Source organism: Chroicocephalus ridibundus, chromosome 9 (assembly GCF_963924245.1).
Source record: "Chroicocephalus ridibundus chromosome 9, bChrRid1.1, whole genome shotgun sequence".
NCBI lineage: Eukaryota > Metazoa > Chordata > Aves > Charadriiformes > Laridae > Chroicocephalus > Chroicocephalus ridibundus.
Genome location: NC_086292.1, coordinates 32,558,236 through 32,580,392, shown reverse-complemented (window position 1 = coordinate 32,580,392; position 22,157 = coordinate 32,558,236). Strand labels below are relative to the sequence as shown.

General features: G+C 39.2%; 1 protein-coding gene across 8 annotated transcripts in view; it reads right to left on the bottom strand.

Moving 5' to 3' along the window:
* OTUD7A (OTU deubiquitinase 7A) overlaps window positions 1-22,157 on the bottom strand; it is a 151,904-nt gene that overhangs the window by 18,664 nt on the left and 111,083 nt on the right. For all 8 annotated transcript variants that reach the window (XM_063345785.1, XM_063345784.1, XM_063345783.1 and 5 more), the window contains 5 exons: window positions 16,728-16,829; window positions 15,091-15,218; window positions 13,920-14,032; window positions 5,820-5,947; window positions 1,471-1,620 (listed from right to left, as the gene is read on the bottom strand). In XM_063345785.1, the coding sequence (XP_063201855.1) occupies window positions 1,471-1,620; window positions 5,820-5,947; window positions 13,920-14,032; window positions 15,091-15,218; window positions 16,728-16,829 (621 nt within the window). The remainder of the gene's footprint in view (window positions 1-1,470; window positions 1,621-5,819; window positions 5,948-13,919; window positions 14,033-15,090; window positions 15,219-16,727; window positions 16,830-22,157) is intronic.

Genomic DNA, 22,157 nt, shown 5'->3' with positions numbered 1-22,157 from the left:
TCCTAAGGGCCGCTCCTCTACAGACCGAGGGCTGGAAGGCAGCTGCAGTGTCCCAGGGTACAGTGCAAAGGCCAGACCTAGGGCCAAGCACCTACCTACAGGTACCTGAAATAGCCATGTGCCACCCCGGGATGAACAGTTGGACTGAATTAATTTTCCCATTGAATATCTGACATCTAGATCAACCTTTTTTCCTATTACTATCTTACGAGTCAGTCTCCTCTTCACCAACACAGTGTTTGCCAATAGCACAGGCAACCCTTTGTAGAGTCCTTCCCATCTCAAATAGCCTCATGTAAAAAACTCTCCGCTCCTTCCAAGAAGGATGACTTGATACCAAATTCTTGCATGAAGATGTCTACAACAAAATCTGTCATTCAAGAGGTTTTTTCCTCCTTTGCATCATTTTAATGAATGTCTGTCTTTCTACTTTGCACAGCTGCAGCATGCTGATGGTCTCATAAGCGTGGAAAATGCCTAATACATCCAAAATGAGATGAAATGCACATGGGGTTAGGGAATTAAATGGAGGATATTCAGTTGTCTCTAAACTAATCTTTAGGAAGGAGGACTGAATGAACTTCACTCAAGAGATCTCAACAACCAGCACGCAAGCCATGTTTACTTTACAGGTAATGTGCATTCATAAAGGGTTTAAAACACCTCTGCAGTGCCAGCAGGAAAAAAAAAAAAAGAGAAAAAAAAAAAAAAGGAGGACTCATACCTAACAGCAAAACTCCACTGAATTTTTCTAAAGCCTCACCATGTTTTTGGCAAAACATTTTCCCTTCCCCACAAGAGAAGCAAAGACAGATAGGAGTTCATCTCTCAGCCTTCCATTATTAAGCAAATAGGTCTTCCAAATAAAGGTGGTTATAGCTAGCTCCTCGGTTACTGGTGCAGGAACAAACCCAGCCCTGAAGCTCTTGTCTCCCCCAACCCCATATCCAGGGGCTCAAACTTGACACAGAAATAGCTGGTCAGACTTTGCTGTCGCTGTTGTGAAGTACAACAGAAAACAGCACAATGATAACATAAAAACATTTCAACTAAACGTTTTTAAACGAGAAAAGTGCATTTAGCACACTAGTAGAGAGATTTTTTACATTACATCTGTTCTCAATAGTGTTTTCAATCTGACTTATACTTAATCTTCTGAACACTTTGCTAACCCAAGTTAACAATGGCCTTCAGGAACCCAGAAGCACAGTGGGTAATTATGATTATACCTATTTACATATATGGAACTGATAGAAAAGGTTGAAGTGCCCAAAACAGAGAGTGACAGCCCAAGGATTAGTTCTTGGCTCCTGGTCTTGTGATCAGACCACTCAGACTCCTAAGAACGCAGCAATAAAATTTAGCGGATATTGTTTCCTTTCCGATAGATAAACACTCCTACAGGTAGAAGAAAGTACTTTGTGCATTGTATTCACTAAATACCCGTGGGTTGCTGTGTTTATAGCATACCTTGTTCTCTCTGTTGATCTTTTTGTTCCATGGAAACAAGAGCAGAGAAATGGGCCTGATCATAGGCAAGCACAAGAGGTGAGCAATGGCATCTGTTAGGTAGAACTTCAAGTGGCAAATAAATTCCTCCAAAGGGTATAGGTGCAAACGCTGTAAGAAAAATGAGATTTTTTTTTTTAACTATGTCAAAGAACAGACAATAATGTTGGTTCTATTGTATGTAACAATTGTGCTACAACATTTTCAGCACTCCAGGAGAGCAGCCTGGAGTAATCAATGCAGGAAACAGTCATAACAACAGGTAAAATTTCATTATAAAAACCTCAGGAAATATACTGTATACAATAAGGAAAACGTTCTGCTCTTACATATATTTTACTTGATCTAATTGTTTACTTGTAAAGATATTAAGGTCTTATAACAAAATCTTGATGACCCTCGCACGTGTATGCGGATTTGTGCCTTCCTGTAATACTTCTAGGTAGAAGGATATTTTCTAACAATCAGCAGTAAATACACTATCAGTTCTCTTGGTAACGTACTCCGCTCACACTTTGCATTAACAGATTTCTATAAGAAACATTACAAACATGTTTATAGTCCACACACACGTCACCAAACACATCATATATGTCTGAATGTGTATATGTATGTAGATATAATAGTGATAAGGAAAGATTCTTTCTCTGGAAAAGGGGCTTAGCAACTTATGAGGATTATCAAGATATAACAAAGCTATGCAGGGGGAAGATTAGAAGGTCCAAAGCTCAATCAGAACTCAGCTTGGCCACTGCAGTTAAAGACAACAAGAAGAGATTTTTCCAGTATATCAACAGAAAAAGGAAAACTAGGGAAAATATAGGTCCACTGATGAATGAGACGGGTGCCCTAGTGGTGGAAGACACAGAGAAGGCAGAGTTACTGAATGCCTTCTTTTCTTCGGTCTTCACTGATAAAGCCGTCCCTCACGCATCCCATACCCTGGAGGCAAGGGGGAAAGTCTGGAGAGAGGAAGATTTTCCCTTAGTTGAGGAGGACCGGGTCAGAGACCACTTGGCCAAGCTGGACATTCATAAATCCATGGGCCCTGACGGGATGCACCCGCGAGTGCTGAGAGAGCTGGCAGATGTTATCGCTAGACCACTCTCCATTGTCTTTGCAAGGTCATGGGGAACAGGAGAGGTGCCTGAGGACTGGAGGAAGGCTGACATCACTCCAATCTTCAAAAAAGGCAAGAAGGAGGACCCAGGGAACTACAGGCCGGTTAGTCTCACCTCTGTCCCTGGGAAGGTAATGGAGCGACTCATTCTGGATGTCGTCTCCAAACACATAGAGGAACAGGAAGTTATTGGAAGTGGTCAGCATGGATTTACCAAGGGCAAATCATGCCTGACCAATCTGATAGCTTTCTATGATGTTATAACGGGTTGGCTGGATGAGGGGAGAGCCGTAGATGTCATCTACCTTGACCTTAGCAAGGCTTTTGACACTGTCGCCCATAACATCCTCATTAGGAAGCTGAGGAAGTATGGGCTAGACGAGGTGACAGTGAGGTGGATCGAGAGCTGGCTGAGTGACAGAACTCAGAGGGTTGTGATCAGCGGCATAGAGTCCAGTTGGAGGCCTGTAACGAGTGGTGTCCCTCAGGGGTCAATACTTGGACCGATTTTGTTCAATATATTCATTAATGACCTAGATGAGGGGACAGAGTGTATCCTCAGCAAGTTTGCTGATGATACCAAGCTGGGAGGGGTGGCCGACACTCCAGAGGGCCGTGCTGCCATCCAGCGTGACCTGGACAGGCTGGAGAGCTGGGCAGAGAAGAACCTAATGAGGTTCAACAAAAGCAAGTGTAGGGTCCTGCACCTGGGAAGGAAGAATGCCAAACACCAGTATATGTTAGGGGCGGACATGCTGGGAAGCAGCTCTGAGGAGAAGGACCTGGGGGTCCTGGTAGACAGCAAATTATCCATGAACCAACAATGTGCCCTTGTGGCCAAGAAGGCCAATGGCATCCTGGGCTGCATAGGGAAGACTGTGGCCAGTAGGTCGAGGGAGGTCATTCTCCCCCTCTACTCTGCACTGGTGAGGCCACAACTGGAATACTGCGTCCAGTTTTGGGCTCCCCAGTTCAAGAGGGACAGGGAACTACTGGAGCGAGTCCAGCGAAGGGCAACCAAGATGATTATGGGACTGGAGCATCTCCCTTATGAGGAAAGGCTGAAAGAGCTGGGACTCTTTAGCCTGGAGAAGAGAAGGTTGAGGGGGGACCTGATTAATGTTTACAAGTACCTAAAGGGTGGGTTTAAGGAGGATGGAGCCAGGCTCTTTTCAATGGTTCCCAGCGACAGGACAAGGGGCAATGGGCACAAGTCAGAACATAGGAAGTTCCGTTCAAATACACGGAAAAACTTCTTTACAGTGAGGGTGACAGAGCACTGGAACAGGCTGCCCAGGGAGGTTGTGGAGTCCCCTTCTCTGGAGATTTTCAAGACCCGCCTGGATGCAGTCCTGGGTAATGTGCTCTGGGCAATCCTGCTCTAGCAGGGGAGTTGGACTAGATGATCTCTAGAGGTCCCTTCCAACTCTGAAGATTCCGTGATTCCGTGAAAGATTTTACACTTGTTTATATACAATTATGGGAAGCAGCACGTTTGGGCAGGAAAATTCTCTCAATATGTTTGTTTCCAACCAATTATTTTTCCTTTTGCTGTGAAAATATGAATCCTTATTGCTAAAATATTTCCAAAATGAGCACAAGGAAAAAGTAGATCCAAAGAATGCACTGTTTTTACTAGAGGCTGTTTCTTTGAAGAGGAATGCTGCATCCAGACTTTGGGACGGAGAACAGGATTGGTTTTGAGGCATAAATCTGCATTTTGGTGAGTCTACCCAAATTTTATGAGTTATTAGTCTTTTTGAAAACCTCTAGTTTCTACATGCAACATTTAAACTGGGGTAAATTGATCATGCTGGTCCATAAGGCCAGCAGTGAGAAAAACACTGATATCGTCACAGAATCAGATCGGGTCAAGGAGAAGATAATGTGGGGGGAGAGCAATTTGGGATAGGAAAAGTTATGAGGAAATGAAGCAATAATGATGGAGTCTGTCAGAGCAGATAGCTCTCACACAACCGTTACTTGTAGCTCACAATTTGAATGGAAACATTTTCCTGTGGAAGTAAATTTCTGTAGATTGCATCATGTGTTTAACATCCCCCTTTAATCAACCAAGCATTCCCCTTTAGTTAAGCAACATACTACAATTAGTTAGTATTCTATCAGTTCACGGTAAAAAGGGAGAGAGATTAATTTAACCATTCAAGTCCTGCTCAGACAGCTGTCCAGCTGGCTACACATACGGGTCTAACATTTGTGCGCTCACACATACAAACTGAATAAAACATTCTGGAAACTTTTGAGTGAGAGGCTGCAAAGGAGCTCACGACAACAAAAAGCCAAGGTATGCACATTCAAAATTCAGTTTTTCCAAAGTCAGATTAGATTGATTTATGCAGAGTTTTAAGGGTCACAGAAATAACACAGCAAAATTAGAACCTTGTTAACCTAGAGCAGTGTTGTGGCTACCCTGGCCGGCAACTAGAACCGGGCAGCCGCTCGCTCACCTCTCCCCTTTCCCGCCGGCAAGAAGGGTGGGGGTGGAAAGGGTGGGAGGGAGGGGAAGGAGGGTAAAGGGAGAAAAAAAACCACCCTCATGGCTTGATATAAAGACAGTTTAATAGAAACAATAACAGAAAAGGAAAAATAACAATAATAACCATGAGATGGGTCACTCTCACTGCCCCAGGAATTGGCACCATCCCGAGCAGTGATCGCGGATTCCCACCCCCCCAGCCAACTCCCATTTATACAGAGCATGACATCTGTGGTATGGAATATGCCATTCTCTTGATCTGTCTATTCTTCTATGGGAAGCTGAAAAAAGGCCTTGAATAGTATAAATATAACTTAGCAACACCTAAAACCAATATGCATTAGTGACATCCCTTTCACAGCAATGACTAGAAAGAAAATGAACTTTCCCAGCTGAAACCAGGACAACCAGTAAGAAATGTAATGTGTTCTGTAATTTGGTGGCTATTAAGTTAATACTAAATATCTAGGATAAACAGATTTTCATCGAGACTTACATAATTATCCTGCATTTTTTACTTTTATCTAATAGAAATGGTTAAGTATCATTTTGCTCTTTTTTTTTTCCTCTCAGAAAAAGGCAGCATTTATCCCATAAAGACTCAGATATGTTACAGCTGGGACTTTTGTTTGTGATAGTTTACGATTGATTCAATTTACATAGGTGCATAAATTTCTAATGAAAAACTCTTACCTTCTCCCCCTGAGTCTCGTAACATGGTGTCTGCTACTACAACAATTGGTCTTCTCAAAATATGGGCTAAGACAAAAACATGGAACTCTTCTAAGCTTTCATACACTGGATCTTCTGAATTATCGACTCTGTAAGACACGGCATGGAAACTTTTTGAAACAACTTGAACCAACCATTGACATTTTAGTGAACCAACACATTGCAGTAGCTATTTCTTTTTCCTTGTTGCTCATATTCACGCTCTTCTGAAACACATATTCCAATTATTGAAACAGGTAGTGTAAGAAATTGGAAAGGAAAATATATTTTTGGAAAAATAAAATAATAGCAACAGAGAAAATGTTTTCACTTGCAGACTCCACACTAGTTTAGTCAGCAAAATTCATTACTTTCTGATATTATTTCGTAGCCTAATGGGAATAAAAAAAGGTAACTCTTAGCCAAACTCCTGGTGTAAATCTGTGTTTGTCACAAAAATCATGATTTCATGTGACACCCATGCACATAGACTCTACAATGAAAGGTGATTTTCTAGTTCTTCTAAACAAAATGCAGGTGAGATATAAGAAACGTTGGTATCAGCTTGAGCAGGAGGAATTTAACTTACAAAGTTGTCAGCTTTTTTTCTTTGGTTATTACCAAAACGTACTTTTTTAAGATGGGGAGGGGTACCTGTGTAAGCAACCGGAGATGCATTTTCCTGTTACGTTTTCTAAAGAGATTAATTTCAACTACTTTCAGACATCTAAAATCAGAAGTCTAAGCATTTCACCTTGACCGCCTCTACAGATAACAAAAAAAAGATAAGCACATCTGGAAGTAGGATCATCCCTTGCCTCTTAAGCATTTGCCCAAAGGTGAGATGAAAATTCTCATTTCTCTTTACAGAATGTGGAAGGAATCTAGAACAAGATGCAGGCAGGTGAGACAAGGCAAGTATCTTTGCCAGTGGAGTTCTGTGCTTCAGAAAACACAGCTTAAAATACACCTCTGCTATTCTGTTCATCTGAAGATATTAATCTTATTTGCTCAACCTATAAAATTTTCAAAAAAATTTTCTTCACATATGAAAGGACAAATTCAATTGCTAAATTTGTTTTAAATGTTCTCTTTTTTTGAAAAGCTTACAAAATGCGCAGTTACATGCTTCATGGCTCAAAACTTTTGACAGCAAGAAGAGAGAAACTTTATGTTACAGAACATGTGCTACTAACTTCTAGGGATATGCAGCTGATCACTAAATGCAATGGGGTACTTTTCCACAAAAAAAGGAAGACTGAAAACCTGACAAAATTGAGTGACAAAATTAATAAAAATGGTTTTCCAACTAGCATCAGTATGCTTTGGATCAGCCCCACAATCCTCCAGGAAACGGAAATGCCCGACACCTTTGGAAAGCTAACCTATAAAGTCAATCAATTATGAAACAGATCATGCTTTTATCTGGACTGCAAGAATAAATTTGTTAAATTCCCCACTTGTCCAGCTGAACACTTCCAAGCCTTTCTATGACTTCGTAAGCATGTTTTTTAGAATTTTTGGTTTTGGTTATCTTCCTTCCTTTTTTCCTAGTTTAATGTCATTAATGTCACTATCACATTTTAAAGCTTTGCCTCTGCCTAGAAGACAGAAAGAAACGCACTAGATGGAAGACAACTGAAAAATGGTAGCGTTGTGGGAAGCAGGCAAAAGTAAAGATATTTTACATCTGAGTGCTACTTAAAAATATAATACAGTCAGAGCACTGCTTCTGTGAGACGCGACAAATGAAGGTGGGCAACAGAGCCTACACACACTCTTAAATGAAGGCAGCGATTGTCCTCTTATTGTTGGGTGTGCAGAGAACTTCCATAATTAACTGTCATTAATTTTCATTATATGGGGAAAATGGTAACTGAACACAACCGTATGGGCACTGCTGTAGAACACGTGGGACAAATACAAATGACCTTTGCACAGGTCTGATGGCATCCGGCCCATGACAGCACGATGGAAGTTATTAGCAGTAGGCTGATGCAGGGTACAATTCTCTGATCAAGCAGGGAGACACCTCTCCTTCCCTGTAGCCCTCCTCCCGTTACTCAAACTCATCAGGAAATTTTTCCTGATGTTCAAACTAAATTCCCCATCTTGCAATTTCCTCTCATATTCCTTACTAAATTCTTCCCTGTTGTTGGCTGCGACAACTTTTCAGCATTTGCAGTTCATTATGTCACCCTCAGAGTAATTTTTTAGCCAAAAGGAAGTTAGAAGAACCATGTTATTGGCAAGACAATACGCTACAAAGATTTCCAGCTATTTTCTCACATTAGCATTTCCAGACTATCAGTCCCAAAATTTTTCTTCACATCCTCTAATTATTCCTCATCTCCTAGAAGTAAAAGGCATATTCCAGATGCAGCTGTACCCAAAGGACCTTTATCCCTTTGGTCAGCTGATGTCAAGCCTGACTGCACACCAAGTCGAAAACTCCACTGGGCTTTTTTACTCTTCAATATGACATCACCAAGTTGCTTAATTATTTATGATTAAATATTTATGATCATATTCACACATCTCAAATCCTTCTTCTATATTACACATCTGTTTTCCATTGCTCATTTTCACAGAATCACGGAGTGGTTGAGGGTGGCAGGGACCTCAGGAGGTCACCTTGCCCAACGCCCCATTCAAGCAGGACCACCTCCAGCCAGTTCCCCAGGAGGCTGTCCAGACAGCTATTGAGTATCTCCAGGCAGGAAGACTTCAAAGCCTCTCTGGGAAACCTTTTCAGTGTTCAATTTTATTTCATCATTGCTAGTAATTCACGTGGGCCACCTTGTATGATTTCAGTGCCACTGCTGAGGATTCAGTACGAATTTTCCTAAAGATTAATGAGAACGAAAAATCATCATTAACCAGTATCCATAGCAACCTGGCATGTCCTTTGATCCACTTATCATTCCACTTTTTTTCATGGACCTTTTTTATGCTAACTACATTACATGGCCATGAAAACTGTGGACAAAATAATTTTGTCAATATAACATGTAAGCAAAGGAAATTTAAGAAACTGCAATTAATTCCTCTGTTTATGTAAAGTTAATTTTTAAATAATGAAATCCACATATATAGGAGCATATAAATCTGCATTGCAGAATCCTGCTCAAGCAGGGCACTTTGACTAATCGATTTGTCTTGATTGTAAGAACAAATTAACAAAGAAAGAAAAAAAAATTAAAGAATCTCAGTCTGTCCTACAAGACCACTGATATCTCAAATCCAAACAGAGTGGACATCTACTCCAAAGAGATTTTCTTTCCTATGGAAAAACTAATTTGTACTGCAGCCAGTAATGAGAAAAACCTCAAAAAGCTGAATCAGGAAAGCGACCTACCCTGCTGTCCCACCTGGCCTCTGCAGTCTGCTCCTCTCTTCTGCCTGTAAGCTCTGAGCAAGATCTGTTTTCATGTCCTTGGATTTCCTTCTAGACAAGCAAGGTTACCACAGGGAGCTGTTTTTCTCATGCATACGCTCCAGATTCCCAGTTTGTCTAACAGACTCCTAACAGATATTCCGAGTTTAGATAACGTTTCAGGATTCCCGCAGAGCAAGAGACCAATGCCTGCGGACAGCTGAGATGTGCTGGAACAACATGACAAGCATCAAGTTCTTCAACCTGGTGCTTAGGTACAAGCACGAGACCAGAATGAAATCTGAGTTCATATCTTGATCTGCCACCATCCCATTCCTGAAACCTCTTCTTTCCCTGCATAAGAATCCCAAAATTTAAACGAACATACAATGCAGCCACAGCTTACTAGCAAGTACAAATTTCTCCGTTAGGCAGCTGAAGGAACCTATCCATTGATTTCCCCACACACTATTTCAGCAACGAGCTTCAACTCAAACATAAAAAATTGGACATTAGTGGGACATTTCCCTTCTTTTCTTCAGGGGAAAAAAAATAAAATGATATACTGCTTTGACTAAAGGAGATACACAATGTAAATGTTTTAAATTCCAATTTTTATTTCTTAGTCTTTAAAAACATCAGTACTTTTTTTCTCAGGCAAAACCAATACATAGTAAGCTGTTTTCAAGGCACATAATAAAAGAGAAAACCTGCATCACCTTTCCCTAGGTTATTTTGGTTTGAATGTTATTTTGTATTTAATTGTGTGGGAACGCATGCTTTTGTGTAAAGCATCTTTGTGCCGGGTGAGATGCAACCATCTGTCAAATAGGACACCCTGAATTCAACAAAAGCTTGTTAAATAAGGGAAAACCCAATCACTACATCGGTGCTAGTACTTAATTTTAATATACCATAATTCTGATCCTTCCTTTGCCTTGAGTGTTATCTCTTTCCTAGAGCCTGTGGGATAGCCACTGTTTTCACATCTGAAGGGCTGCCTGAACTAGCATATTTGAATCACCACATCAATTTGATTATTCCAGCCTGTGTTTGGCTTAAGTACAATTTACATCAACTGAAAACAGGCCAGATGAAAAGATTTATTAGCCATCGGAAACTTCAGCTAATCAGCAAAAGATATACTACTATAATGAACCTTTTTCTATCTGCACCCTATAATTGCTGCATATACTGAACGGTTAAAAAGGAACTGATCAAATAAAAATAGTTTTAAAGCAATGTCTTTGTTAAATGATCTAAACTAAATTCTCTACAAGATGAGGGTGTATGATGGACGAAGTAGTTTTGTATGAAGAACTGTATGTTGAAATACTCTGAATACCTAACCGAGCCCGAAACCTCGCACGCATTTGAGAGGCGCTTCCTAGCTAAATGGTCTGGTTTTCTGCCTTAAATAAAACCCTAATGACACAGAGGAAGACTACAGCAATATTCCCTCCCTTCTTCCCCATTTAAAATCACTTGACTTTATTAATAAGGTGACAGTTAATACTAAATAAGAATAGCATCCCCTTTCAAAACCTGTATCAGCTCACATCACAAAGTCTAGCTTTCAGCTCTACTAGGTTTTCAAGCCATGAATAACAACAGTGATAGTCAATCTAGCGCTAGAACAGGATCGGAAATCTCTCACTGACAACAGTCTGCAAAATGAAGGAATGAGCTGGAATTTTCTGTTTATCAGGATTGTGATAGTCCGGTTCTTAACAAAAACAGAGGGTACACGACATTTTCAAAGCAGTTGCTTCAATTCAGCACCCCTGGTTTGGCTTGTAAATGAAGATAAATGAAACAATTATGTTAATCTGAAATTCATTTTTTACATTTACAGAAAGATGTGCAAATCTGTTTCAAAACAAGAATCTGCTTCATAGTTAATAAGTTTGCCCTGCTTGAGTGCTTGAAGGATTTTATGTGCTGGAAACAAGAACTTAAGAAAAAGGTTTTTCTGTGTTCCATTTATCTTTCTCTTTTTTTCCAACTTCCAAGCCTCAGAATGAGAGTGCTCTCAAAGAAGAAATCTTTGAAGATTTAGCGACAATTGCTGATCTCCATTGCACGTAGCTCACTCTGAAAAATAACTAGAAGGAACTTGCAGGTGAATGAGGCAGCACAATTCCCGACTTAGGCTGGTCACTGAATTCTTTTGAAGCAGATACAACTTCTGATGCTTTAGCTAATTCTGACACCAAAGGAGAATGTCTCATCTACAATTCAAAGGCTAATTTGCAGGCTTTTTTAATACAGCACCTAACTAGAGAACGTAATATACCCCATCTCAAAAATACTATTTTGATATTCCTTTTACTTCTCGAGGGCTCTATTTTGAACATGGGTACATTAAACTGAGGAAATAATTCATTCTGTCACATTCTGCCTTTGGAATGATTATAAAGAGAAATACATATTCACATATTTAATAGGCTAAGTTTCTTGCCTGATTCCTCTTTCACTGTTTTAAAGGAAACATTAACAGTTGTCTATTTATCCTTACTTTATTTTGATTTGCAAAAAGATAAATGCAAACCACAATAAGAACACTAAACCCAATTGAAATTAATTATTTACATAATAGTAATACTCTGTGTTTAAGTGTCTGGGAACTAAAGGTAAAGATGGTTGATCGACTGGCAAACGCAACATTTGAGGTCATCTCTGACTGGTAGCTACTGAAACTACACAGTACATGAAACAGACAGAATAAGGCCAGAGAAAATTAGTGGTGAATGGCCAAATTTAATAGAAACGTGAATTGAACTGCATTAGAAGACTAAAGCATGTCAACAGCAAAATATCTGCAAACATAGGAAACAAACTAGAGAGTAAAATGAAAACAAATCTATTTTTTTTAGCCTCAAAATTGAAGGAAACGAGACACATTATGGCTGACAATTTTCTAAACAATATCCTCCTGTATTAGTAGAATTATCTATCCTTGACATCACGGGGTTAAAAGGAAAATATACTTTCAAAGCTCAGAGAATATTTTCTCAAGATTTTATTACTCTCATTGTGTTGTATGCCCTAATTTGTCAATTTACTTATCACCACATGCAGTTGTCTCCAGGGAAAACAGTAGCTGGAGAAAAACATGCACCGAACAAACAAACACAAAGTATTTTTAGTGATAAACACTAGACACAAACCCTAAAGCTTCTGCATTCTTAAGGCTGGTCAATAATCCTATACTTTGAGAAGAACCACGCTGAAAGCAAGGGATGGTTTATCATACCAGCTATTTATGTTCATCGGGGGTATTTAAATGTTGAAGATGCTATTTCATCCCAAACTTTCACAAATATCTTTCCATCCTTTTTTTCCAATAGCTTCTAAACATCTAAACTAAATGCATGCTGGCAGCAAGGTAGACAGTACTGGGTTTTTCCCTGCGACCATCAAATTTTCTGGTACTGCTTATAATAAGCTAATTGACTAAAATCCTACTAATTGAGTATTATACAAAAATCAAACACACATGCTAAGCCAGTCTTCAAGAAAAGACACTCTTTTCTTGTTTGCCTGTTAGCACTGGGTAGGAACTGGCAAACACTGCAACTTTGCAGAGTGTAATCAAAGTAGCTGCAATCAGCCATACTCTTATGGAATCAATCTAAATAAGCAGATATGAAATTAGGTAAGAAAAAAATTTGATGTGGTTCTTAGAAATATAGACATACCCTATGCAGAACCTTCCAGCAACATCAAACTTTACTAGGATGACAGTGACTCAGTTTAATTTGAAATAAAGACCTCTACAATCTTTAAATAATTCTTGCATTTGAGAGCACTATTTTTGTTACATGGGCTTAATAAAAGCTTGAATAGTCAAAGAAAGGGCAACTGTTCCTATTAGTGCAATATTAATTACCATATTTTTTAGTTTAAGTTTTTTATAACTGTTCAAAGATTGAAGTAGCGTATTAATTTTTCAGAAGGATTTAATGAGAGTACAAAGTATGACTTGATATTCCACTTTCTGTTTAAAAAGGCACTGTATCCAAATACTTAATACCAATAATATTACTTTTTTTTTTTCTCCTATATGTTTAGGGTTAACAGAATTTTAAAAGAAGAAAATGTGAAGAGTTACTTGGTGACTTGCCCTCAGAAAAGATCTCTGAAGATTTTGTGTTTGAACCACAAAGCAAAAAAGGACTGAAATAAATATATGAATGTGAGAAGATGGCATTAAAGCTCTGCTAAAGCACAGAAAAGGTGATATCAGGGCAAAAACTACTTTCTACTAGAATGCTATTAGAAGATGTGATGTTATTTTGTCATTCCATGTTTTAGTGAAAATATCTGAGCAGCGGCTATCTTGCTGCTACATCTTCCTTAAACAAAAAGATATGTATCTTCAGTGAGACGAGGCACTTATCTCCTTGAAACTAAACGCTACTGACAACATGCTTGTTCCAGAAACCAAGAAATTAGGATTTATAAAATCCAGACTCTTTCGGATGCAAAGTAACCTCAGGTTAGTGTGGTAACTGTGCAAGGAAACTTAATCAAAATGCTAACTATAGTAAGACGTTTAGATAATTGTATCTAATTTGTAAAAAAAAATCACAACCAGTTGAAAAGGCAGTCTGATGGTCCTATAAACATCTTCATTCATTTGTACTGTATTGTTTTCCTCATGACAACAAAACCAAAAAGATTTTGTCATGCTCTAGACTTACCCACCACCAGTGCCTCCATTTTTGCTGAAATGTGTACGCGGCTCACTCGACGCCAGTTTAAGCAGTTCATTCCACTCCCGTTCCCATTCCTCTTCTGTATACACTAAACCTGACTATGGGAGAGAATGAAATACCTTTACCATTAGGCTGGTACAAAACGTACGCAGAGTCTGTAGCAGTATTTACGACTAACTTATTTTGAGCTTCATACATGATACAGTTTAATATCTTGGACCATTATCGGTTCAATATTTCTATTCAGGTGAAAGAATATTAACTTATTAAAAAGCTATCTAAACTGCTAGCTGTATACTGGATTGCATTTCTAGATGTGTGTCTACTGCTGCTAATGCAGTGCTCCACCGCTGGAGATCCAGTTATTCATACCCAGGTGAATTCCTTGCAAGCATGGTTAGCACGCTTTACTGCCCATTTCTGGAGGTTTGCTGTCTTCCCCAGTACATGGAACTACTAGGAACGCGCTCCTTGGCAGACAGGTGATGCTCTCCCTCCGTTCAAAAGCAGGCAGGGTATACAAGTGCTTCTGCCCCACTGTGTTTTCAGGTAGCCTGAAGTAGCTGAGTCAGTCACAGCTCAGCTCTACTCTCACTGACTGCTGCCAGCAAAAAGCAGATTACAAGTCAGACAGAAACGTTCAGGCACATCTACTTGACTGCATTCAGGATTACTCCTGAAATTGGCTTTTCTAGCCACTGTTTAGGCACATCTTCAGAAAATAATACATGCAGAAGTACAGCTTTTAATTAACGGTCAAACCAAACTGATGATTTTAGTTAAGAAACAATCTCTCAATATTTGGTCACAGCTCTAAGAATCCTAATTCGCCGTTCTTGTGAATCTTTCCTAAATGGAGTTTTCTTTCTTTTCTGCATTTCATCCACTCATTTTATAATGCTAGAGATAGCTAAATTATACATTTAATTTTGCAGCCCAAAATTTTCCAGGTTCCAAACTCAGACTTCTGTAGGCACAAAAAGCTACAAACACATTGGCATTCTGACAGAAAAATTCTAAATACAAGTATTCCTTTCCCCATGCAAAAATGGAAGCACAAGGAATTTGACAGCAGCTAAAACTTTCACACCAAACTTCAGAAGAGTGCTTTTGACCCTAAATTATATTAACAAGGCTGTCTTCAGGCCATACAGACCTCCTTATTCTGCTGGGTCTGTTGCCATCTCCATCTGCGTTTCAGTGCTTCCCTTTCAGCTCCGCTTCTCATCATGGTATAGAGTGCTTTACGTAAAACAAGGTCCCGGTCATGGAATCCCCACATCCCTAGCACGAGACAACATTCACTTTTAAAGAAGTTAGAGTGAAATAGAAATAGTAAGTATTAATACAATTAATATTGCTCTATTAGCAAAAGCATAGCTTTTACATTATTTAAGTTCTCCTTGGCAAATAATTCACTCATCATTTTTTAGGTTTCCTAAAGAAACAGTCAATATAGATAAGCTAATGAACAACAAGAGGGAATTCTAAGAGTTTAAACTTTGATTAAGGAATGACTAAGGATTTGAGTTGTTTCGGTGTTTGCTTGCAGGCAACTTCAACTTTGCTGTAAGCGACGGACTATTCACTGCTCAGGTTGGTTTTAGCTGTAGTTGCCAACGGAGCCTGCAGTCACAGGAATGCTAATGACAACTGCAGGTACTTCTGTGAGTAACTCGACAGATGATACAGACACCCAAAGGCCTCCAACTCTTTTACACAGCATGACGGTAAATTTCCTTTGGCTTCAACATCCAAATAAAGAGACAAGCATTCAAGATGATTGGAAGTCTAAAAATACAGCCAGCCACAGGCTTTCAAGCTCATTTAAAGATAATAAAACGTCTTCATGTAGTTGAGAATAATAACCTACAACAAAAGAGAGCAGAGCTCTCACCAAGACATGTGCCCATAGACAGCCACATTTCAATTACCATATTGTCAGCTGCTGGCATCAAATATGTTTATTTAAGACTTTGCAAGTCAAAATACTCCAAACATTTGCTGTAAATAATATACAATTCCTCCTAATTAAAAATGGATGAAGATAAAAGGATCCTCGGAAACAGCATAAGCTCTTTTCTTAATACTTTCAAAAAGAAGAGTCTCTTCAAAATATTGAAAATCCTAGCGGTTTTAAAAAGTCACCTTTTGGAGGTGGAAGATTTTAGCAACTGCAACGGAAATATAAGTTTCCTCATAATAGGTTAGGATATAGAAAGTGTATCAAAGACTTTCAGCTTCACAGGTTTCTATTTATTTGATTTGAAGAAAGGCTTCAAAGATCTTGTATTAACGATTAATTAATCAATTGGGCATTATTTTAATTCACCCCAAACTCTTTTTTTCCACATACTTAAACTCTACAAGGAACCAACAGAGATAATAGCTAGATATTGGATTCTTGAATACAGGAAGAGAACTGTTTAACAAAAGACAGCGAATTAATGCAATTCCTTGCCCATGATCCTGCAGAAGCACCTGGAATTTGCCTGTTCCAGAGCTGTTAGTTTGGGCTCTGTAAGGAAAATGCAAATCAATGGTGTTTATGATATATGGGTTTTGATACTTTTCTAATTATACTACTTCTATAACCTCATAAAACTTTTACCCTCATCCCTCAAGCATGCCTAAAGCAAACAATGCCGAAGTGAAATGTGAAGAATATATTGCTCCAGAACCAAGCTTTTAATTAAAGTCTTTGCATCCTGTGCCTTTCTGCACTTTTGCTAGGGATAGAGAAAAATGGTAAATATTTTTGGCAGAAGGTTTCATGTACAGACTCTCCCTTACCTAAAGATGCAGCATGCAAGAGGCAGTTTCCATCACCTGTTGTAGCCAATGGAAGAAGACGTTTGCAGCTTGTGCAGACTGTGGACCACCAATTTAGTCGTCCTGGAAAGAAAGCATCTGTTAAAACGGCGGAGTGGATACTAAAAGAGCATGCGTACTGTGTACAACGACGATGTGTAATGTTGAGGGTTGATCATGAACATCCTTTCTGCCAAATAAACTCAAACGTAATGTCAGATGTGAAAACTGGAAATATTAGAAATAAGAGGCAGATAAACTTTAACTATTCTCTAAATATATTTGGAATAAGAACAGAGCACCTTTAATTAATTTGCATCTTCCATTCTCATACGCTGCATTCAGGGATGGATCTCCAATGAGTTCATTGCCTAAATGCCATTATCAGTCTTGGTATCAGTTCCCAAACATAATCGACATTGGCTTCCCATCACAGAAGACAGATTATGTTACAGTAATACAGTCTCAAAAGACAAAAGCAATACATGTGTGCTAATCAAGATATGTTACTGTTAAGTTTATTAAGTACTACTGTTTCAATCAGGGGGATTGTTTCAACAGCTGATTCTCCTCTCAATTACCATAGTGTAAATCATGATTAGACCTACTGAAATCAACAGCTACGCTACCAGAGAACTGCAATGAGACCAAATGCATAGCCCAAGGTCTAGGACAGCACATGGCTTTTCTCTCTGATGACATTTGGAGAACCACTTACCCACCATTGCTACACAAAGCATGTTTTACAGATTATAAACTAGAGATGGATGATGAAAAAGACTAACAAGAAGACAGATATTTGATATATCTAGATGAAGCAAATACAGCCACGAAGAGTATCAGTGCCAAAGCCAACACTGGAAGAACATCATTCCTGGCACACAGGCTGCCGTACAGTAGCTCACTGGAGTGTCAATGGTTAAATGGTCGTGTGAGCATTTCTAATATAAAGAGAACGTGACTAATTGAATAACATCTTTGGGTATAAGGAAGAGCAGATGATTAACAACGATAAGTAGCACTGCTATATTTCCCAAGACTTTTGGAAAGTCTGTGGGTAATGCACAATATTGAATAATTGAATGAATAACACAATAGGCAGCCTGTGGTGACTCCCATTTCTTTCTTTGTCCTCTTCTGCAGACACTTGCTCCTCCAATTCCTTTACTTGCAAGCTGAGAGGAAATAGCGTCTATATATTTGTACAGTCAGCCTTGCATTTAAGGTCAAATCCACAAAACAGAAATAAGTTCAAGCAATAAAAACCCAACTTTTCTCCATTAATATGTTTTCATTACAAAATTGTACGAAGATTATTTGTAATGGCAGGTAATACATATTGTGCAAAAAAATAGTATAACAATGTTTTAACATGTGCCCCTGATGACTTGTTCCGGGTACTAAGAACTATGCAATTAAATTTCAGTTAGTATAGGTTGAGAGTTCCTATACTGTAAAGATGCACAGCAGACCAATAACTGAGAATATTTGGTAATGTGTGTATGATTTTAGCAGCTAATTTGTAAATGCCCAACATCTCATACTAGGCTTATTGAGTTCTAAATTAAATACGCATTAAAGAAGCTTAATTTAAAGCACTATTGGACAGCCTTTCGGAAAGTCAAATCTGAAATAACAAGTTATAATTTTTAGCAACTCCTGTGTCTGTGGGCTGTGAAATAACAACTTGCCACCTGTTTTTTGCAGACTGTTTTGGTGGGATCATATTCAGTAACTGAGTTCTACCAAGGTGCTGCTTAAACCACAGTTACAAGACCTGAAACAGGCAGACCTTAGGACGTAAAGGAATCACGAGTGGTATTGCTTTGCAAATTAACTGGCAGCTATTGGTAATAAATGTCAAAGTCTGGTGTTTACGAATCTTTTAAATAACAGGAGGTTTCTATAAAAGTGATCTGCTTTCAAGCAGATTATGCAAAAAACATTTGTGGGCTTGGTTAACATCACAAAGCTTATGGCTGGCTAAAAAAATCAGCAGAAATGCAGTGAATTATAACAAAAAAAAAAAAGTGGTGCATTTTCATTTTTCAAATCTAGTGGCTCTGGTGGATTCCTTAGGGAAACAACAGGAAAGTGGAGCTTAAAGAAAAACTGGAAACGGCCCTGCCTCAGGCATATTTCAGTCTGCTTTGATAAGATAATATTTATGGACAAACTAGACCCGTTTCTCACTCTGTTGTTCTCCTACTTGATCTTGCTTCTTACTTTCTCACAAAATTAATTTAATCTTAAAAAACACAATTTCAAGAAACCGATCTGTTTTACAGCAAAAATACTGAGAATTAATATAGCCATATTCTAGTAAATTAAAATTTGATTTTAATTTTAGATCAAGATTAAAAGTCCTGTCCAGGTCTATGATCTAGCAACTTACCATCAGGGAGGCAGACACAAGCAGACAATACTGCTCATTCTTTGCATGACACTTAAGACATCAGGTGCAAACTCAATAGAAACGTTAACAGAACCCAGTATGCCCCCCTGCCCAAGGGTTGCCAACTACTCCTGTATTCTGATATTATCCTGGTCCTGCACTACATAGTGCGTATCACACTGCACACCACACAAAGCACATATTGTCTCCTCCTGCTCCCTTATTTGCAGGCCCCAACAAGAATCAATCATTCCAATACAGAACCAGATGTATCTTGTATTCCATGCAAAGAAGGTAAGCTGAATCTCAGAGAAAGTTTTGTAAACTTCAGAAAACAGACAATATTCCTACCTTCAAATCTACTAGCTGATGATTCCCAGGACAAGACGCAAACTTCAAAAGCTACCCTACTGTAAACCCCCTACAACTGTAGGCATGAATATAAGCTGATCTTACGTGACTGTTTTGTTGAAAAAGTCAGTATTTGAGGAAAAGGAAATAAGAAATATTTTAAAACATGGGTTTTACCCAACAATATTCATAATGTTGAATTATTATCAATAGACACTAGAAAGGGTTAAGTGTTATTTTCATAAGCCTCTATATTGTATTAGAAGCCACAGGTGTATTGTTTCTTGCTGCAGGATTTATAAGAGAAAACTGCCAAAGAGGATTCTAGATGGTTACATGACCCGAGTGGCTCAAAAAGAAAGCAGCAGAACAGAGAGAATGCATTTTGACAGGGGCCAGGCTTGGCTTTCGCTATCAGCCCCTGCTGCCTTATGTACTGCTACTACAGAAGGTAAGAAAGCATTCATCATGATGTCCTCTACGCAAAACTCCATTAACAGTATAAACAAGAAGATAAAAATATGCCACAGAAATTATTGTAGTTTATGACAATCCCATAAAGATGCTCACACAGAGCTGCCCTCCAGTTTACTAAGGTCCATTAAAAAGTGTTCATTGCCCAGACATGCACAAGGCTGGTGGTACACATACAAACCAACCAAATTCAAATCAAACATGAGCTTATATAATAGTAAAGAACCTTTGTAGAAACTCTGCATAAATCCTTTGCTCCTCTGCAGTTTCTCCCGTCTGTATTTTCTTTTTTCTTTTTTTTTCTGGTTTAAGCTACTAAAAATTAAATGGCTTTACCGACTTGGGATTTTTCTGGTAGAATTAAGCACCAAAAAGTTCCAAGGACTTAGTAAACAGCAACTTAAAATAACTCTCTCTCGACAGAGTAAAAGGAGAGGCCACACAGGACGAGCTCTGAGCGTGGCTGAAGTTTCTCTGCAAAGCCAGGTTGGGTATCGCTGCCTCCAAGGCAAACAGTCACTTTCTTGCCTGCAGTGCCACTGTGCATTTATTGTATCAAAAATAAGACAGAATTCTTACAGAAAACATAGAATACACGTTGAGAGAAGAACAGGCATGGTTACAGATGGGAGCGAGTGTGAAGCGTCATGTCACAGCTTGTACAATTATACCTCAGATCGGGTGCGATTGTCTTTTAACGCACTTCACTGTGCTGTGAGCAGTTCCCTGCCCCACAGCTTAGCAAAGCAGTTGGGCCAGCTCCTCCATCCACTGACAGAGCAGACGGCTCACTGAGTGAAGTGAGCTGGTCTGTGCACGCTGGGACCCAATCTCTGGTTTCCTGCCCTTGTCCTACGTGTGGCTAAAGGTGAACTTCTGATGCTTTTCTTTTGTTTGGGGTTGGGCATTCTGGGAGTCTTTCCCATGTGGATTCTGTAGCATTTAATAAAAAATATTCTTGTTGCAAGTTTTTCTTCTATGGAAATACTAAAAATAAGCTAGCAGCTTATTTTCATAAAACTTGTAAAAGCTTACTCACAAACATGTTTGAAATTGGCAGAGTTAAATTTAAAAAATAACCAGTGGTACAATCTTAAGAGACAGCTTGCTGACACAAGCTCAGCTCCCTTCAGAAACTAGGCCAAACCCGGCCTTTCTTTCATTTCTCCAGCACATCGTTTTTCCAGAAATCCATCCCCCAAGACGAGCAAGTCACAAAATAGCATTTTCAACTTCCAAAGCAAGTCTAATTCTGACACCCCATGTATTCTCAAAAGTAAGGGCTCACCCTACGCCCCTCCCGGCTCCCCTCTGGAACCCCCCAGCAATACGCGCTCCGGGGCACGCGGGACCGGCGGGCCGAGTCAGCAAAGGATTGCTCAGCCGGCCCAGAACACTCCGTTCGCAATGGGTGCGGAACCTCAAATCCAGATTTCAGCAGAGCTGCTACTACGCTTTGTGTGTTTCTTACATGACCAGCTAAGAGGATTTGTTTGTTTCTTTTTAGTTTTAGTCCTTCCATACAGTAAATGAATATGTGAAAGTACTGGTGTGGAGAAAATTACAAGAACAGATTTTCTACATGGGTTTATATTACTCATTCAGTGACTGCTTAGTTTTTGAACAAGTGAAAAAATAAAGCATTTACCAATACGCTGTCTGTACTTCAAACAAAGGACCTTCATGTAGGAGCTCTCTCTTTTAGTCTAGATGATGCAATCAGCTTCGCAGTAGCATCTGCAAGGCTGTTCTTATTTACTGATGTCCTTGAAATGCATGTTGAGCTGTGCATGTAGAAGTAAGTAAAACTGAGCAATCAAGTAAATGCTTCTCTTTTAGCCTCATGCTTAAGCAACACAGGCTGTCACAGACGCTACAGAGCAGAATGCAAATCAAAGATCCTAAAATGAGATGGCACAGAGATATACGGCTAGGCCTAACTGGCTGCTGCTACCTGATAGCGAGCTGTTATCTGCAGGGAACTGCAGAGCCACTATTACCTGTTTTCTTCATTTGTTTCTTTCATAACCCGAGACAGACATTTTTCTATGACATTATTGCATTTCATCCTACTCTGTGATACAGTATTTGTCATTCGTATTAGAATTGAATTACACAAGCATGCATTTCAAAGCTTGGAAATCAGGAAATTAATACAGTTCTCTTTTGATTATGATGGTTGCTATCCCAGC